Source organism: Colobus angolensis, unplaced genomic scaffold, assembly GCF_000951035.1.
Source record: "Colobus angolensis palliatus isolate OR3802 unplaced genomic scaffold, Cang.pa_1.0 Scaffold287, whole genome shotgun sequence".
Classification (NCBI taxonomy): domain Eukaryota; kingdom Metazoa; phylum Chordata; class Mammalia; order Primates; family Cercopithecidae; genus Colobus; species Colobus angolensis.
Genome location: NW_012116121.1, coordinates 1,376,966 through 1,397,570, shown reverse-complemented (window position 1 = coordinate 1,397,570; position 20,605 = coordinate 1,376,966). Strand labels below are relative to the sequence as shown.

At 48.8% G+C, this 20,605-nt stretch overlaps 1 protein-coding gene across 3 annotated transcripts in view; it reads right to left on the bottom strand.

The window, feature by feature from the left end:
- Positions 1-17,261, bottom strand: part of CNDP2 (CNDP dipeptidase 2 (metallopeptidase M20 family)) — a 24,160-nt gene extending 6,899 nt beyond the window's left edge. Inside the window, exons 1-9 of one of the 3 annotated variants that reach the window (XM_011948921.1) lie at positions 17,013-17,064; positions 15,798-15,879; positions 13,375-13,526; positions 12,384-12,527; positions 8,152-8,314; positions 5,612-5,700; positions 3,543-3,743; positions 2,021-2,105; positions 789-949 (exon numbers count right to left, since the gene is read on the bottom strand). In XM_011948921.1, coding sequence (XP_011804311.1) covers positions 789-949; positions 2,021-2,105; positions 3,543-3,743; positions 5,612-5,700; positions 8,152-8,314; positions 12,384-12,527; positions 13,375-13,434 — 903 coding nt within the window. In that variant the 5' untranslated portion in view covers positions 13,435-13,526; positions 15,798-15,879; positions 17,013-17,064. Of the gene's footprint in view, positions 1-788; positions 950-2,020; positions 2,106-3,542; positions 3,744-5,611; positions 5,701-8,151; positions 8,315-12,383; positions 12,528-13,374; positions 14,232-15,797; positions 15,880-17,012 lie in introns of those variants that run through there. The other 2 variants (XM_011948920.1, XM_011948922.1) reach the window with 2 other exon arrangements.
- Positions 17,262-20,605: the final 3,344 nt, after the last annotated feature.

Below are 20,605 nucleotides of genomic sequence, written 5' to 3'. Positions count from 1 at the left end.
ACTTCCATCTACACCACATAAACCTATAGCCTGCAGAACTTACATCTATACCGCATAAGCCCACAGCCTGCAGAACTTACATCCATACCACATAAACCTATAGCCTGAGAAACTTACATCTATACCGCATAATGCTACAGCCTGCAGAACTTACATCTGTACCACATAAATCTACAGCCTGCAGAACTTCCATCTATACCACATAACTCTACAGCCTGCAGAACTTACATCCATACCACATAAATCTATAGCCTGAAGAACTTCCATCTATACTGCATAAACCCTACAGCCTGCAGAACTTCCATCTATACCACATAACCCTACAGCCTGCAGAACTTACCTCTATACCACATAAACCTACAGCCTAGAGAAAAGTCATGACCCACTTTTCCCCTAACAATGAGGTAAACATTTGGCAGAGTTTCTACCTAACACTCGGCTCTGGTGTGGCTTAAATGATCCCTAGGTCCAGTGGTAAGGAGGTTACTCTATAAACACAAACATGGCAGAGCCGCTGCCAGCAGGAGCCAGCCCATGTCCCCTCTGCATGCTTCTCCAAGTCTGATGGAATCAAAAGTGGATTTTGATACTAAAAAATTCCAACAACCAGCAACCTGGTCACAGCCTGCTTTCTGAGTGTCTCCACTGTTTGGTGACTCATGTGCACTGGACACTCCAGCTCCTTCCCTTGGAGACCTCCTGGAGCCAGGGAAGGTGACAGGGCCTGGGGGACACCTGTGTCACAGCGTGGCCCGGGCAGGTGGCAGGGTCGAGGCCTGAATCAGCACCTTGTTGCTGTGCAGGAGGATCTGCGCCCCGACGTCCTTTGCAAACTCCTCTATGTCAAAGTCGATGTCGTCGTACAGCTTGTGCTCCTCTTCCGTGACGGCAGCCACGGCCTCATTAATGCCGGGGATCAGGATGTTCCCCCTCTTGTCCACCAAAGAGCCTGAGGGAAGTGGGAGAGGGTGACAGCACTCAGGGGAGGCCGCGCCAAGGCGAGCTGCTCTTTCCTGCACTGACCCCAGGGAACCGGGCTCAGGAGAGAGGCGGCTCAGGCCCCACAGCCACGTGGCTGAGGGAGGGGCCAAGAGTAGCCACAACGGTCCACAGAATGATGCGCGTGGACGCGTCCCATGCACGTGTCGCCTGTCAGGCACCGTCCGGGGCCTCAGGCTCCGTCAGTGATGTAATCAGCCGAATAGCCAGTGATGTAATCAGCCGAACAGCCAGTGAATCAGCCGAACAGCCAATGAGGGAACAGCTTAGGCATTCCCATTTCTCAGGTAAGGAGACTGAGGAACATGTGGGGAAAGGAAATTATCCTTCGTCATGGACCACGACACAAATCAGCAGACTGGCTTCACACAGCCCTACTCTAACCACCACCGCACTGCCCCATGTGCCTTTTAAATATACATTCCACAAGAAAAGTGCTGCTCCTGAGCTGAGGGGGGTAAACTGTGGGTATCACAGAGTGGATGTCACATGGGCAGCTGGCATTGGCGGGGAGGGATGGAGAGCTTGTGGATGCTGCGGGAAGGGAGGGCTGTGCTTGGCCTCAGAGCAGGAGGATGCCAGGGACAGCATGATGGGATGCCTGCTCTCAAAGAGCTGATCAGGCGGGGGACCTGGACGGGGTCAGTTATTACATAAGACAGGCCCAAACACACGCCCTGCAAGAGATGTCAAATGACCACGTCCAAAGGAAGGACAGCACCATCTGGCGCGAGGGGCTTGGCCAGACAGGACCTGGGGGCGACGGAGCTGGGTGCTGGAGGCAGGGTAAGGTTTCACCAGGTGGTGACAGGCACATGAGGGCTTCAGGGGCAAAAATAAAACAAGGGGGCCTCTCAGAGGCACAAGTGAGTGGAAGGAGGGAGAGGTACAGTTGGAACCGAGACAGAAGTTGGTTCATGTGGAAGGCTGAAATGCATCCCATGCTGATGACAGACAGCCTGGAAGTCATGCGCGTCCACTTTCCCCTAAACTGCGGACTGAACGCCCATCCCACACTTACCCATCAGCAAAATGAGATCAGTCATGGCCTCGTGCACCGAGCCCCCATACACCCCGGAATGGAGGTCTTTGTTGCTGCACTCCACCTGCACGGAAACAAAGGCGACTGTATCTGGCTGCCTAGTGGGAGCTTATTTTTATCATGTGACAGTGAATTCAACAAAGAGCATTTACAAGGCCTGACAATTTTCCAAATCAAAATTTGCTCCCTCAGGGAGCAAAGCAAAGCATTTCCCAAATTAAAAACTTAGGCAGGAACAAAAAAAATACCAGCTTATCTGTGGCATATGCCAAGCACAGGTAAGATGGTAACACTAGCCACAGGTACAAGCACTCCACAGGGCAATCTGCCTCCCACTCAAAGCCTTCGCTAGAAGTTTAACAAAGACCCTGCACCTCTGCTGAGAGGCAGCCCAACATGAACGAGACCCACCACAGGCCTGGAGCCCCAGACCTGGGGTCGGACCTCGCCCTTGCACTGAGCAGCCGCACACCCAGCGTAGGGCAGCTGCCTGCAAAGTGCCCGGCCTCCTGGCCTGCAAATGGGAAGAGGCGCAGTGCCCCTCCCAGCACCGGGGGTGACAAGGCGCCACTTTTAAAACCAGAACAGTGCCTTGCTCAGAGTGAGGGCTCAGGGCAGCAACTGCAGTGATTTCTAGCACTGTTCAGGTTATAAACGACATCTGCAAACAGGATCTAATTTAATCACCACAGTCAAACTGTGGGGTATTGGGAGATGACCACCAGCCAGTAAGTGGCAGAATCCAGCCAGGCCTGGCCCTTCCCACTCTCAGTGCTGCCTCGGTTTCTCTTTTTTTTTTTTTGACACGGAGTCTCGCTCTGTAGCTCAGGCTGGAGTGCAATGGTGCAATCTCCACTCATTGCAACCTCTGCTTCCTGGGTTCAAGCGATTCTCCTCCCTCAGCCTCCCAAGTAGCTGGGATTACAGGCACCCACCACCACACCCAGCTAACTTTTTGTATTTTTAGTAGAGACGGGGTTTCACCACGTTGGCCAGGCTGGTTTCGAACTCTTGACCTCAAGTGATCCACCTGGCTCGGCCTCCCAAAGTGCTGGGATTAGAGGCGTGAGCCACTGCACTGGGCCTTGGTTTCTCCTTATCCCGTGCAGTCAGTCACTTAATCATGGGATAAGGAGCCTAAGTGCTAACATATCAATATTTCAACCTTCAAAAGGAAGTGTTTCTAAAATGCTTTGTATGTGTTTGCATCTCCTGAAATGAACTAGCATTTAATCTCCTCTCGGCCGCTCCAAGGCGACATTACAAATCACACTGTCCTAGCTTGACGCTGCTGTGTGTTAACTTCTGATCACTGGAAGTGTTGCTGTCCACCCTGCTGTATGATGGTGGTTCATGGAAGCTGGGAATTGGGGCACTAAGTGAGCCCTGTGCCTCTCCTGCCTGCGCACCTGACTTCTGGGTCCTTGCCTACTTTGGGCTTGGAAGAACCAGGAGACTCAGGGGTTAGAAAAAGGTGAAGCCGTACAGCTTGGCACCGTACCTCGATGAAAAAGTAGCAAATGCCCCTGAGGCCATAGGTGATGCAGGGTTTCTTCTTTCCCAGCCAGTAATTGTCAGAAATGCAGACATAGTCCACATCCTTAAAGAATGTGTCTTTCTGGGCGAAAATCAGCTCGTCTAGGCCCTCGGAGCCTGACTCCTCCATGCCTTCAAGGCAGAATCGGACGTTGACAGGAATCTCCTGTGAGAAGGGAACAGCACGAATGGATATTCAGCTTTGCGAACCTTCCTTCTAGAAACCACACTCAGGATTACATATTTCACATCTCCGGCATTCTCCAGACCGACCACATGGGCCTCTGTGTGCACCTGTCGTCATCCCCACCCCAGGCACCGCCAGGCCACTGTGGCTCCGGACCACTTGGACCTGTCCAGTCTCGCAAGGTGGGGCTCTCTGGAGCCACCCCACATGACCGAGGGGAGCTTCCAGGAAAGCCCGTGCTGCTCCCTCTGCAATAAGGGCTACGACACGAAGAACAACACACGAGTCCTGATTATACCAGCGGAGCCACCGACACGAGGAGGGGTGGATCCTCCTGTACGACCTTCGCTGCTCCCAGGCACAGAAGCGCTGCTCTCCCTGAGGTGGCCAATGGGAACGTGCGCACCTTGCCGTGTATCTGGATCATTGTGGCTTCTCGCCCGACTCTCACCCCAAAACCCAAAGGTGAAAAATGAGGTTGTGCACGAAGCCGGTGATTTGCCAAAGGCCAGGCAGGCTAAAGAATGGCAGGTCCTAAATGAGGACTCAAAGCTACTGAGTCCTAGTTCAAGACCGCCCAGGCTGCCCCCAGACAGCCCTGTTCATGGATGCACTTCCTCCCCTGCCTCCTCCTCCTCTTCTGCCCTTCACGTGAAATCTTCCACAGGACCTCTGCCCGTGCACAGCCACCTGTCACCCTTGGTTGCCCCAGTGCCCGAGGTGACTGCACTGCAGCTGAGGCTGAGGGCTCCACGGGGCCAGAGGTTGGAGAGGCTTCCTAGTTCCTGCCCAGCATGCGGGCTTGGCCGCGCCAGGCCAGGTGGCTCTGGGTGTCACTTCCCCACCATGTAAAGTAATCCCCTGGACCGGCAGGGCTGAGACCCGTTTCAGACCTAACATTCCATGCTTTGACAAAAATGCTTATCTTATTCTTATTTCATCATGATACAGGATAAAAGCAACATGCAAAGATGTCTATACAGCATGATCACAACTAGGCAAAAACCAACAGAAAATCTTGGTAAATTTCAAAATATTAATTGTCTTTGGATTCTAGGCAAGTATTTTTCTTTCTACTTGTCTTTTTTTAGCAAACTTTGAACAGTGAGCCAGTATTTCTCAGGTAGGAGAATGCTTTTTTTCTTTTCTGAGACAGAGTCTCACTCTGTCACCCAGGCTGGAATGCAGCGGCATGATCTTGGCTCACTGCAACCTCTGGCTCCCTGGTTCAAGCGATTTTCTTGCCTCAGCCTCCAGGGAGCTGGGATTACAGGTGCCCACCACCATGCCCGGCTAATTTTGTATTTTCAGTAGAGACGTGATGTCACCATGTTGGCCAGGCTGGTCTTGAACTCCTGACCTCAAATGATCCACCCACCTCAGCCTCCCAAAGTAATTCCTCCCAAAGGAATTACAGGTGTGAGCCACCGCACCCAGCCAGAGAATACATTTTAAAAATCAGAATTTAGTTTTAGGAGGACGTAAACCACACGTGTGCACCTGTCGTCACACGGAGTGAGGGGCCTGTGTGATGTCACAAAGCCTGCACTATGTTCTGGCAAGGGACAACACTCACAGACTGAAGTCAGAGACTGAAAAGTCACATTTCATGCGGTGGCAAAAACCATGCTGAGTTGCCAATATTGTGACCTTAAAGCAGCTGTAAAACAATTAAACTTGGAATGTTTCCGAAAGCTGGAAGCATCATTTGTGCTGATAAGGGCTGGGGGACGCTTGTCTTCTCTTTTCCTGTGAGCTTTACAAGCTGTTGTGTGAACAGAGAGCCTGTCTTTGTATGGCTCAGATGGAACCCAGGACTCAGGCAGAAGTCAGCGTGGGAGGCATACCTGCTCTGTTTTCTGATACGCTTCCAGGGCGTTTATCCAGCCGGCCACCGGGCCCTTATCATCAGTTGAACCTCTCCCATACAGCTTGCCTAGAACAGCAATCCACAAAATCATGAAGTGATGATTACAATGAACCCAGAAGCAGCATGTCTCAGGTGCACATCTGATAACCCCTTAGCCAAGCAAGGCTTCCCCTTCCAAGATCAGGAGCTCCCAGTCTCCACCCAACACTATTGTTAAATTTGTCAGATAATTCGCCATCATCAAAGAGATAAGCCATGTGGATGCTCCCAAGTCCCTCCTTCCCTCTCCCACCATGGTCACGGCGGTCAGATGGGGGCACGGCTTCCCGCTAGGTCAGGGCAGAGACCTCCAATCTGACTCCAGGAAGTCGCAGCCAGCTGCTTAGTTCATTAAAACCCATTTACCAGAAGCAGCGGGAAGCTCCTGACCTCCCGGGGCTCAGCCTGCTTCCCAGGTCCCGCTGTCTCAGCATGACCCAGCCCATGGCAGTATGAGACTGAAAGTCATCACCACCTGGGGAATTTCCTTTGACCAATGAAACGCAACTTTTCACAAAAACTGAAGGTCAAATATAAGCTTTTCTAAAAAAAATCCTCTTCCCTACGACAAACACTGAACAACTGCAGTGGCTGGCACAGTGCTGGCTCAGAGCTGCAGACAAATGTGGCCTGGCCCCACCCGCCAAGGCTCCCGGACAGGGAGAGGGAGGCCGGGCGGCTGGCAGTGAAGCTTTACCACAGTACAGGTGCTCTTCTAGGTTCCTCGACAGTCAGGAGCCTACTGAGGCTGGGACAGGGAGGGCTAAGAGGATGGTCGAAGGCAGGCCTCACAGAGCACGAGGCAGTGGTGACGGGGCTGATGCCTACGCAGGTGCCCAGGTGCAGTTTTGAGGAGCACACGCTCCTGGGGGCTGCAAGTGGTCCCGTGTGGCTGGGTACAGGTGGGAGAAGGGGCCAGCAGAAGGCAGGCGAGGGGAGGGACCCTCTGTGCCATCCTGAGTCCCCCAGGAGGAGTCAAGAAGAGAAGTGGCATGTTGAGGTCACTCTGGGAGCAGCCCAGAAAGGGAGTGGCACCGTGAAGGCCCAGAAATGGAGGACAGGACCCAGCCACGGAGTGGGCGAGGGACACAGGGAGCTTTGAATGTGGGAAGGGCAGTGGTCCCGAAGGAGAGCCTGGTAGGGATGGGGACCCAGTTCCCGGTGCAGGTGGCAGAGAGGTGGTGCCACTCACGGAGACTGTAAGACAGCAGACAAGGAGCAAAGACAAGGACTTCTGTTCAGAGACAGCAAGTTCCAGGAGTGAGGGCATGGCCAAGCAGACATGCGGGTCTGACACTTGAGGGCATGGCCAAGCAGACATGTGGGTCTGATGCTCGAGGGGCACCCAAGTGCACAGAGAGGGTGAATCCTACAATCCACCGCAAGTGAGTAATTCCACCATGACAAGGACAATGACATGGAATGTTGCTTTAAGTAAAGTCATTTTCAATTTTGCACAGTAATGAACACAGCTGACACTGGGCCAGGAAAGGTTTGAACACAGATGCAATAATGAAACAGTTGGAAGGGCTTCGAAGAGAAGAGCCTGGAATTCAGCCCAGAGGGGCCTAGCACCAGGGCGGGAGGATTCCTCATCTGGTCAAAGACTCCCATGCAGGCACATGTGGAAATTCAGAAATGAAAGCAGAAGGCCTTTACACCAGAAGGAGCAGGAAGAAAAGAGAGGCCGGTCTGCGGGGTCCCTCACAGCACAGGCCTTGAAAGGCCTGCAGGTGCCCAGCACACGGAAGCACTTGGTGAATAACAGGGACATCGCCACCCCTACCGAGGCAGACGGGGTGAGGGAGGCCACTAACATACACTGCACAAGCAGCTGTCGGTAAGGGCAGGGGAGGGGGACGAGGGGACAGGCTTTTCAGGATGGCCCTGCCTTGATTCCAAATGTGCATTCTGAGAAAAAGCGTCAGCAGTAGAGGAAGCCTGGCAGACTCCAGCCACGGGGTGCTCGTTTGCACACGAAAAGGCAGGCTTTCTGGAAGTTCAGCGACAGAGGCACATGTGAGAAACCTCCATTTCTAGCTTATATTAAAAACAGTCTGTACCTGGCGTGGTGGCTCAGGCCTGTAAATCCCAGCACTCTGGGAGGCTGAGGTGGGGGGACCACTTGAGGTCAGGAGTTCGAGACCAGCCTGGCCAGCATGGTGAAACCCCGTCTCTAATAAAAATTAAAAAATTAGCTGGGTGTGGTGGGGGACACCCGTAATCCCAGCTACTGGGGAGGCTGAGGCAGGAGAATCGCTTAAACCCCGGGGAGGCGGAGCTTGCAGTGAATTGAGATCTCGCCATTGCACTCCAGCCTGAGCTACAGAGTGAGACTCTGTCTCAAAAAAAAAGATTTTAAAAAAGTAATAAAATAAATAAAATAAAATAAAAAGAGTCTGTATTGGAAACAGAGAAACGGACTAGCAGCGACTTTCCAAAAGTCAGTGTTTTTCCTCTGGGCACGCACGGGCTCACCGTCTCGCTCCACCAGCGTGAAGGGCTCGCTGTCCCAGCCGTCCTCCAGGGCTGCAGGCTGCACGTCCAGGTGCCCGTAAATGCACACGGTCTTCTTCTGTGGGTCGGAGCCCAGCCTGCCGAGCAGAATGGGAGGGAGCGGGATCTCCGAGCCATCAGGGAGCTGAGCATGGAGAGGAAAGGAACCAAGGACAGCCTTTGTTTAAGAACTGCAGTACTTAAGGTGGAGATTATTAAAAGACTTTGAGCTTCCTTATCTGTCCTTATCAACCAACCTCTATTGTAGCGTTTAAGAGCACACTGTTCAATGGAGTCACGAATGAAGATTTACTTTCTGACTTTCTCGTACTCCAGAGCACAGGTACAGAATCACGTTTGCCAATTGCAGGCAGTTCGGTAATTTTTTTTTTTTTTGAGACAGAATCTTGCTCTGTCACGCAGGCTGGAGTGCAGTGGCGTGATCTCAGCTCACCGCAACCTCTGCCTCTCAGGCTCAAGCAATTCTTAGGGTCTCAGCTGCCCAAGTAGCTGGGATTACCGGTGCCGGCCACCATGCCTGGCTAATTTTTTTGTATTTTAGTAGAGACAGGGTTTCACTATGTTGCCCCCACAGTGGTCTCGAATTCCTGAGCTCAGGCAAACCACCCACCTCGGCTTCCCAAAGTGCTAGAATGACAAGCATGAGCCACTGCACCCGGCTGGATTTGGTAAATTCTTAAAGGCTGATGTTTCTTTGACTTTTATATAACAAAACATGCAGGCTGAGTTCAGGATGCAACTTAGTATTTATTATTTTCTGAAATGATGGTTAAAATCAACTATAAAATCAGAAGAGATATTTTTGAAATTCTGTGCATAGATTACAATTATGCATGGAAAAGGCCATAAACCAAGATATAAAGAAAAAAGAACAAAAAACTATATCTAAATTCACATTTAGCCATTCTAAAAAGTTAGTGGTAGCTGGTACGCCTTCTGAGCTTTGTCCCAAAGGCACTACCAGTGTTCCACAATCCCACAGGAATGGAGGACGGGACAGGCATCCCAGCCCGCCCCTGCATCTAAATGGAGGCAAAGCAATCTAGGGCTTTTCCAGTTTTCACATCAGGTCAATGGTCTCCGCCTTTTACTTTAGACCTACTCAGGCTGAGCAAAACTCCTGTGGCCACGCAGCTCCTCTACCAGTGCCTATGTTCCAGCAGGAGGACACCCCCCGCTCATCACAGAGGGCCACAGGCAAGTGGCAGGGGATGGTTTTAGCTGTAGGAGGAAGAGACTGTTCATACTAAAACATGACATCCATATGTATCAGTCTAGTTACTAGAAAATACTGGTCAAGAAAATAGGTATTCACAGACACAACACACAAACTAAAGTGATACTGAAGTTAAACTAACAGTTTGCAATTAAGAGGTAAAATTAGCTGTCACGGAAATGACAACCGGATCAGGGCAGTGCTGGTGATGGGCTGAGGAAAGTGTCCCCTCCAAACTGCAGGCCCCCAGCTCCAAGTGTGCAAGCTCTTTAGGGAACTGGGCAGGCGGCTGGGATTCTTGTGGGATCCAGGATTTGTGTTCCCAGTAATTTCAGTAACTCCTGTAACCTGATGGCTGCCGGTGTGCAGCAGGTAGCCTGAAGCCCTCATTTGTCCCAGCGGCACTGTGGCTGCGTGTGTAGCGTATGGCCTGATGCCCCCTGTCCCAGCGGCCCTGTGGCTGCGTGTGTAGCATATGGCCTGATGCCCCCTGTCCCAGCGGCACTGTGGCTGCGTGTTTGGTGTATGGCCTGATGCCCATCATTTGTCCCAGCGGCACTGTGGCTGTGTCTGTCCTTTAGTTCTCACCAGGACAGCCTGTAGCCACCAGGGACAAAGAATTGTTGCTGAAATCTCCCTGCTCTGGTCCCAGGGGACCCATGGCTTTGGCAGTCCCAGCTGGCCCTCAGCTTGCCTGCGCAGAAAAATGATTTCCAAAGGACCACAGATTTTCTCTAAATAAATTCCTGCTCAGTAGGGCTCCTCTGAAATACTTCAGCATTTTCTGAGAAACTGCTTGGGCTCATAGGTAACATTGTTCTGAAATGCCAAACATCACCTTTCCTTCATCAGCCTGAAAATACTCCGACTGACACAGGAGAACACCCACCTCCACCTTCACCCCTGCATCAAGTCATCATCACTCTGAAAAACAGACCACCTCTGCCACCCGGACATGCAGGAAGAGAAGAGAAGATGTGGGGTCACCCCACAGCCACAAGCATCTCTGCAGAAGGTTTCCACCAGTGATGAAATCTTTCAATTCCTTCATAAAACTCAGTGTTATGTAATTCAAAATAGTATAACAGTAATTTAGCTTTTTATGAAAGGCCCTTTCTTAAGAACTGTACAGCAATGTCAGTGATCAATGAAGTAAATATAACTATTGTAATGAAACAACTCCTAAAAATGATTTACCTCACCTAGATTTTTCAATATATTAGGAAAAAAGAAAGGAAAGGGAGCAAGGTGAGTCTGACCCTCAAAAGAAACAACATGAAGAAACTTGGTTTATTCTCCCAAAGACGGGGGGAAATTGGTGGGAAGCTATAATATACCTTCAGTCAATTCTTAAATTTGTTTTCAGAAGAAAACCTCATATGAACAGCCCTGCCTGGGGAATCGGGAGGCCTGGGCGTGCACCTGCTCTGCATGAGCCTCCCGTGGGCTCCCATGGACACAGCTGCCTGGCCTCCACTCTCTCCCTCTGATGAAACAAACACGCTGGACTGAACGGCCACACCCAAGCTTCTAGGGCTGTCATTTCAGCTTGACACCCAATCATCAGGCCAAAGAACCCAGATAAGCCTAAGCTTGTAATCAGATCAAAGAATATAAAAGAATATTACCAACTTTGAAAATATATGGCATGAAACATGCAATTAACAGAAGGCTGAAATCATTTGAAATAAACTAGTGAAATAATATACAGTAAGAGGCCAGGCATGGTGGCGTGACAATTTGGGATGCCAAGGCAGGTAAATCACTTGAGACTAGAAGTTTGAGACCAGCCTGGAAACCCCCGTCCCGACAAAAAAATATATATATATACATATATATACACATACATACACATACATATACATACACACACATATACATACACACACATACATACACACATACACACACACACATACACACATACACATACACACATACACACACATACACACATACACACACATACACATACACACATACACACACATACACACATACACACATACATACACACACCTAGTAAGTCCTCACTCAACTTCATGGATAGGCTTTTAGAAACTGTGACTTTAAGTGAACAAAACTACCTTATTCAAGGACCTGTTGTTGTATGCTGTCTTGCTTAAAGCTGCAGTTTCTAAGAACCTGTGGATGACGTGAGTACTTACTGTACCACAAAGTGAGACTGTTCATTTAGGAAGAAAACAAACTATTCTCACCTGTCAGAATCCTGCAATGAAAAGCAACCGACCCCCACACAAAATATCTGTTATGAAAAAGTGGCTCACACCTGGCATCCCAGCATTTTGGGAGGCCGAGGCAGGCGGATCACCTGAGGTCAGGAGTTTGAGACCAGCCTGGCCAAAGTGGCAAAACCTCGTCTCTATAAACAAATATAAAAATTAGCTGGGTGTGGTAGTGCACGCCTGTAATCCCAGCTACTCAGGAGGCTGACAGGAGAATCGCTTGAACCTGGGAAGTGGAGGTTGCAGTGAGCCCAGATCACACCACTGCCCTCCAGCCTGGGTGACAAAGGGAGACTCTGTATCAAAAAAAAAAAAAAAGGCTCAGGGACGCAGCACTGTGTGTGGGGGGAGCTGGGAGTTGGGAGGAGTCTTTATCATTTTTAAATGGACATGAATAAAGTGTAACTTCCTAGTTTGAAAGCTACAGATCACTGTAGGGACGGGAATCTCAGCCATTCTCTAAGAAGGACTATTACATTAACTTAGTCTTGAGTAACTGTCAGCAGTTCTCCTTCCTGGAGAAAAATGCTGAGTGCCACAAAACCTTTGCCCCAGTACAACTGAAGCAGTCACATACAGGACTTACCATCCAAATCAGGCCTTTCCTTTTTTGTTTTAAAGATACCTGGAGTATTTGAAGCGAAAGATCTTTTAAGAACTTGTGGAGTCTTGTCAACCCCTCAGGCAGACTCTGTTTGTGGTCCTGCAATGCAAAGAATGCTGACTCCTACCTTTTGTTTTCCGATATCCACCAGTTCCACAGAGCCGCCCAACTGCTTAACATCTGCGGCAGCAACCTCCATCATCCTCCTGATCTCGCCTCTCTTCTCGGGCCACGCGGACACACTCTGGATAGCTACCCATTTCGCGAGTTTCTGTTTGTGGACAACAAGCAACAAAGGATTCTGAAAAGGTGTCCGTGAGGGAGAAAAGGCTTCCATAATGTTGCCATGTTCTAGGCACACGTGGTTGTCTGACTCTCTGTGGCTGCTGCATTGGAATAGGCTGACTGGAAATAGGACAGACCCATCACACGTGCTTTGGGTTTAAGATTTTAAAAACTGTTTGTACTAACCCTGTACCAAGAACCAGAGTACAAAAGAAAAATGTCAGATGGTTTATTTTTAATGATTAAGGAGGAAGTAAATGTAAAATGTACCAGGTTCCACAAATAAGTTTCTATCTGAATCTAACTAAATTACAACTGAAAGATACAGAAAATACCAATGTTGCCACAGTCCAAATTAGCTTATTTATCATCCTGACAATGGCCAAATTTTCTAAAGCATAATTTTCAGAATGAGAATTCTAAAGATTTCATCTGTAATGTGTCTACAAAGAATACGTTTACAGCATAATGCTCTAAGTTAACATCAAGAAACAGATTTATATATAACATTATTGAATTACTTAGAATATACTTAATGCAACCTATTTAATCTGTAATTATCACAAGAAATTGTTGATGGAGATGAAACAAAAATTTCAATTAGATTTGCTATTCTTAGAAACATATATTAACACTGTCAAAAACCAAAAGTGTAACCTATACTGTAGTAAGAAGCAAATGGAACAGATCTCTAGGCAGATCTTCTAACTCTGGATTTAAATGGCATAATTAATATTAGCTCTTGACAGTTTCTCTGGGCCCCATGGGATTAAATCAGATTTTAATGAACAGGGATTTTAGTGAATATCAGATTTTAATGAATATTCCCTTACCTTAATGTAGCGATCCTGATTTTCATCAATGTACTTAAACAGGGTCGTGAGGGCCGCCATCTTTCAACCAAAGCCCAGACCACAGATCCTGAAGGTTCTTGGAAGGAAGAGCAACTGGTCAGTCCTGTCTCTAGTAGGCACTGACCAGCAACCTGCCCAGAAAGCACTTGTTCAGAATTGTAAAGTGTTGCCCCACCCTCCCAGCCAGCACTGCAACACCCTCAGCCAGAAACGCTCCAGGAAGTGACTGCAACTTCAGAGACAAAAGCTCTGGGAACCAGTTAGAGGCTGGGGCTAATCTTCCCTCCTTTACTTGGAAGGAAAGTTACACAAAATTCCATGTCAGATGACAGGTAACAGAGGGAGGGCCTGAGTTGAAGAAAATACGGTGAAAACTAAAAGCAGGCACTTTTCGTTTCACCAGCACTTTAATAAAAATTTTTATACTCTTAAAGCCCAAAGGTAAGTTCCACTTTGTTATCGCAGAGGATATAGTCACTTCAGGGATCTCAGCAAGAATGTCACATCGTGTGTCCACCACCACAAACCCACAGCACAGACGACAGAGCCCAAGGAAAACCAAAGTCAGTTTAAGAAAGTTGATGATCTTAGTCCAGAAACAGCCAAAGGGTAACAGCTAAACCTCCACAAGCACCTGACCAAGAGGCCACACAGGCTCCAGGACACATGCTCTCACCCCCCTTCCACGTGTGACACCCAGCAACTTCCGCCCCACTCACAGATACAGGTGAAAACACGTCATCGGGCTCTTTTTAGAAGTCAGAATGAATACAATGTAAAAATGATTCTAGTATTGGGACTTTTATAATTGGCTTTCTGCAGCAGAAAGCACCCAGCTGTACTGAGCAAATTCAAGACTGCGGGGCCATGAAGTGCCTTGGAATCACAGCTGCGGAGTGACAGGACCCGACTACAGCCCCGTGTCTACATGCCAGACAAATGCCTGTGCATTGACATGCTTCAGGTAAACAGTATTGTTTTCTTGGTATAGGATTTCAAAGAGATTTCTCGGCAGAGAGGTCACTTTATCCACCGTGACACCAAGCGTGGCAACTGTTCACAAGTGGCTGTTGCTGTGCAGGGTGATGAAATCGTAGGGCACTGCAAGTTGCAAATGTGATTTCTATATGGGTGGGAGATCCACCCGCTGCCTTCTCAAGTGCTCTCTTCCTCCTCTTCAAACACCAGCCACAGAGCATGGAAGAGCTACACACCTCCCAGCCAGCTCAGATCTCTCCGCTGAGGCACTCATTTGGAGGAGCCTCAAGTAAGACAGAGCCCATGAGCACACCGGAGAGGCGTTTATCAATGTTAATACATCAAATTGTCATCCACCTGTTGCCAAAAATGTACACAGGGAAGCTACCTGTTCACATTAAAAGAAATCCTATTTAGCAGGACAATATGCTACATGTGGTGATTTTCATGAGTTCCTGGTTATTAAATGCCACAAATCCCAAGCTCACTGTGGTACATTCTCATTAATATTATGCTCTTGTAGTCAAATTAACCAATGGCATTATAGCTAAAGTCACTCAAAAATATAGTCACGTGCCACATAACATTTCCATCAACAACGGCGGTGGTCCCAAAATATTATAATGGAGCTAAAAGAATTCATTTTCTGTCTAGATATGTTTAGATACACAAATACCTACCACTGTGTTACAACTGCTTACAGTATCCAGTAAAGGAACAGGTATGGGTTTGCAGCCTAGGAACAATAGGCTACACCATATAGCCTAGGTACATAGAAGGCTGTACCGTCCAGGTTTGTGTGAGCGCAGCTCAGGATGTGCACACAACAACGAATCACCTAACGGTGCACTTTCTCGGAATGTATCCCCATCCTTAAGCACCATATGACTATAATTATCTAAGTTACAACTTTCACTAAAAGTGAGGAAACAGAGATCAGATTGTTCTACCATCAGAGATGGGCTAAAAAGCGACTCCTGCTAATCACTCATCCAGTCAAACCAGGTTAGGCCAGGTTCCAGTTTCTCCTCCCACTCACACTTCTGGGTTACCCCTGTTTCACCTCCCCCCATTACAAAGCCATTAAATGGAACCATTTTTATATGCTCTGGAGAACACCACTAATTAAGGTAAAAGCAGTATGCTGGATCGAGCAAAAGCAAGCATTATCCTTTTAAACGACACCTCATTCCCCTCTAAAAATCTAAAGTTCATAAGGAGTAACTTTATTTATTGAGACAGGGTGTCACTCTGTTACCCAGGCTGGAGTGCACTGGTGCAATCTTGGCTCACTGCAATCTCCGTCTCCCAGGCTCAAATGATCCTCCTGCCTCAGCTTCCCAAGTAGCTGGGACTACAGGCACGCACCATCACACACAGCTAATTTTTGTATTTTTTGTAGAGACGGGGTTTCCTCATGTTACTCAAGGCTGGTCTCGAACTCCTGGGCTCAAGCGATCTGTCCGCCTCGGTCTCCCAAAGTGCCGAGGTTACAGACATGAGCCACTGCGCCTGGCAAGGGAGTAACATGATTTGAATGTTGAGACTGGTGGAGGGAAGGAGAAATTGCTGTGGCACCTGGATCAGTAGTACACACAAGTGAGTCTTCTAGTTCTGAGAATCTCAGTCCCTGTTCCTTGATAATTGAAGGCATATATAACACAAATAACTGAATCACACCTTCATGTCTGTATAAGAACCAATAAAAAAAATCACCAGTCTGCCCAAGCTAGAACTTGATCCCTAAACACAATGTGAATTCTCTTTCTCCACTCCTGCCTGCAAACGTTAGGGACAAGGAAGGCATCAGTAGCAGGCCTCGGGTTCTCCGCCTCTTTATGCAGTCTACGCTTGGATGATCTACGGAATCTGACCTTGGCAGGCGGTGGGGAGGGGTAGTTTTGTGGCCCTGTCTGTGAGGACGAAGGTCTCAAGGACATTGGTCCAGGCGGACCAAATATTGTTTCTATTTCACAGATGAGGAAACTGAAGCCAACTGAATGAGACACCCGCCCCAGATCATCAAGCTGGCATGGGAATTTTGTCTCCCCTCAGATGCTTCCTCCTATAGCCTTAAACGCAGCCTCAGATGCTAGTGGGAGCTAGGGACCCTGTCCAGGGCCCTCTGAACCTGGGGCGCGTATGTCCCGCCACACCCCCCACCCAAGGTCTCCAGGAAAGGGATCCCTTGGAGAAAGGCTGGAGTTCTCAGCAAGCCCCTGAGGAGGGGAGTGAACTGACCAGCGCTCGGCTCCCTGCAACCCCATCTGCAACCAGGGTCGTTCCACTCGACTCCACCAGGGAGGGCCACGCAGGCTCAGGCCAAGTGCGCCGCCCAGCTTGTCCCTGCGGAGACCAGGGACGCGCTCGGCGCTGCTGGGACATGAGTGGCCCGGGTGAGCGGGGCCCCGGGCCTCCGGAGGTGCGAGAGGCCCCGGGGCCATGGCCGTCACGGGTCTCCGCCCCCGACCGCGCGCTAGGGCACAGCCCGGACACCATTGTTTCCGCGTGGCTGCGGCCGGGCGCCCCACGCTCCCCCACGAATGAGGCGTGACTCTCGCCGCTGCCCGGGGTCCTCCCCGCCCACCCCGTTCTCCCCTGAGGGTGCCCACCCGGGAAGGAAGGTCCATCAGGAAGACCCACCCGGGAAGGGAGGCCCACTAGGCAAGGCCCTCTTACCAGCAGAAAGCGCGGCGCCGGTTCCGCACCACGTGCCCCGGCCACGACCCCCGGCGCGGGCCCGCCCCGCTGTCGCCCAGGCCACCAACCCCGCCTTGTCCGGAGGGCAGACATCGCCACGCCCCTCCACGCCCCCTCCACGCCCCCTCCATGCCCACCAATCCGGCCAGAGGCAGAGGGGTGGTGTCACCCACTCCCCGCCCCATTTCCGTCCGGCGCCTGGTGCGGAAGGCTGAGGTCACCTCTCCCAGCTCCATTTCCGCTTCGCCAACCAATCCCGACCTGGTCTACAGGGCTTACGTCACTCCGCCCCTCCCCGACGGTGGACGGGGATGTAGGCGTGGCGAGGGGGTGGAGATTTCGTGGGTTGGGCTTCAGGGGAGGCAGGACTCGCGGGAGCGCGTGTCCCAGCTGTGGGCTTGTGCTGTGCTTCCCGGTCGCTCCTGGATGGGCGGGAGGGCCTGGCGCTTCAACGGTGGGGTCGGAGAAGTCGCCTGCAGTGCAGCAATGGAGTCCAAAACTGGGGGGCCTTGACTCCACCCTCTAACCTCCTAGGCTCTGGAGGTCCCGCGACATTCCCCTTCCCTCCCGCATCCTGCACTGCGCTTCCGGTTGCGGAGTCGGGGCACGGACTCATGCCGGTCACACAAGCTCCAGTGAGAGGTCGGTCTGGACTGGATTAGCAAAGCGTTCGTAAGCACCGTTACTGATAGTGGAAATATTTTAGTATTTGTTTCCCATGACCCTAGGAACTGATGAAGGAAGCAGAGCCAGCACCGTTTATGAGCATCTGCGGCAGCGCTTCCCTTTTTAATCTTTACAAAAATTCTTGGGGTAAAATTGTTATTCCCTGGCCTGCTCACTTTTCCGATAGAGTATTCTCAAAAGAATTTAAAACTTGTGCCACTACCACATTCTTTAAGGAGTGATGGCTCGGGGGCTATTATTTTTTTAAAATGAATTTAATAGTTGTAAGAGATGTGTACGTTCCCACATAACGTAAAATGTTAAAATGAAATTGCCTCCCCCTTAAAATTTACATGGTTTGTTTCCTCTTTTATTTGTATTTATTTATTTAATTTGAGACAGAGTCTGTCTCTGTCGCCAGGCTGGAGTGCAGTAGCCCAATCTCTGCTCACTGCAACCTCCGCTTGCCGGGTTCAAGCGATTCTTTTTTGCCGGGTTCAAGCGATTCTTCTGCCTCAGCCTCCCGAATAGCTGGGACTACAGGCGCGCGCTACCACGCCCAGCTAATTTTGGTATTTTTAGTAGAGACGGGGTTTCACCATGTTGGCCAGTGTGGTCTTGATTTCTTGACCTACTGATCCACCCGCCTCAGCCTCCCAAAGTGCTGGGATTACAGGCATGAGCCACCCAGCCCGGCCTCCTCCTCTTTTATTTTTTATTTCCATTCCACATTCCTCATAGAATTTTGTTAAATGTAACATTTTTATACTTAATAGTCTTACTCATACCCTAATCGTATTTCTCTACAACAGAATATGATAAAAATTTGAATTAATATTTACTTTGCTATAACCAGATGAGATTAGGCATGTTCAGGGTGGTATGGCTGTAGACACTTTGCTATAACCAAAAAGCTTTAAGTATTAAAATTTGTTCTTCTGGATTAAATTCTCATAATAATTATTAGTACATAAATGATAAAAAGAAAAAACTGTATTACACATTTTGCAAACATTGCAAAAAGTAAACATTGGTGGAAAATACATCCTTTAGTCATATCTACTGGGCTTTTAAATAAATTCCTTCAGGTATCCGTAAATGAGATGATTGCTGAGAAGAGTCAGGGTTTGGTAAAAAAAAAAACCAAAAAAACCCATATATATATATGTAGCAAAAAGAAGTGATTTAGAGTAGAAGCCGTAACACATTACTGTTGCCAAAATTTAGTAGGCTCAAGGTAAGAATAAATAATGAGCAAAGAAGTAGTTGCGAACTTGTTAAGAGCAATCAGATGCTTGAGTCCAAGTGAAAACATGAAAATGCATTTGCAATACTCAGTGTTAACAGAAGTTGGTGAACATGTTTCTCCTATGAATCTGAATAAATGTTAAGAAAATACAAAACACAAAATTTACCCTTAATATAGAACTCTGTTACTCGGAAATAGGTTAATTATTCCCCTGGCAACAATGTTAAGTCAGTACCTGATCAGTGTCCTTGAGTAAGGAGTCATCCTGCAGTGATACCACGTGGCATTTCAAATTGTCCCTTTGGAGCATGCCAGGCTTCAAGAGTTGATGACATACAGCATCAGGAACAATGCCTGGCACTGAGAAGGTGCCTCATGAGTGTTAATTACTCATCATTGTGCAGGGACCAGGACTCCTAGGAAGAGGAGACCCTGGCTGAGGTCAGCAGGTCAGCTGCACCACCCACATGCTCTAGGAGGGAGCCTCTGGAAAATTTGAGCAGTTGGAGGTTGATGCCCTTTAGAACTCTGAGTCCTTAAGTCTCCTTGCGCCCTCAGTGGTCTGTCTCAAGACCACCGCCTTACGCAGCTGGTAATGCAAGCAGCTGGTAGTGGAGCCTGTGTGCTCAGTTCTGACTTTCCAGCAGGTGGCCCTGCAAGTCCATTGCTTCTTAAAGGGTGCATTGCAGGTGGCTCGGTGGCAACAAATCTGAGCTTAAAGAGCTGTATAAATGTGTTCCTGTTCCTCTCTGCTGAGTTTGAGGACAACAGGGACATTATGAGAGAAAACAAAGAAAGAAGTATGTGGATGAGTGACCATAGGTTAAGTACTTCAGAAAGAGAAAGGCTGTGACTGTTCTCAGAATTTAGGGAATGCAAACATTGTAAAAGTCAGTACCTAAGGGAATCATGACTCAATCTCAATGTATTTCACATTTTAAATATCCTTTCTCATCAAAGTACCACCCATGTGGTCACACTTGCTACAATTCTTATAATAAACATATCTTACCTTAAACATAGTGAGTTCAGAATTTTTGTAATTGAGAAATTCAAGAATTGGAAATCTCTGCTCTATAACCTTTAACATGGTTCTGAGGCTAGTAAAACTTGTAATTTTTAAGGTTATCTCATTCAGAAGATCAAGAAAGTAGACTGTTACCCACTGTAAGTCTTATATCAGTGCATATTTATTATTATTATTATTATTTTGAGACGGAGTCTCACTGTCTCACCCAGGCTGGAGTGCAGTATGATCTCAGCTCACTGCAGCCTCTGCCTCCCAAGTTCAAGTGATTCTCCTGCCTCAGCCTCCTGAGTAGCTGGGATTACAGACACATGCCACCACACCCAGCTAAATTTTGTATTTTCAGTAGAGACAGTGTTCCATCACGTTGGCCAGGCTGATCTCGAACTCCTGAGCTCAGGTGATCCACCCACCTCAGCCTCCCAAAGTGCTGGGATTACAGGCATGAGCCACCATGCTCACCCCCTTTTTTTTTTTTTTTTTGCATACATGTTATTAATCCCCATGTGTACTTTCGTTTGTTTTGCTATTTATTTGGTTGCCTGCCAAATCTAATTTTCACATCGTGATTTGTGAGCTGATTAACCTGT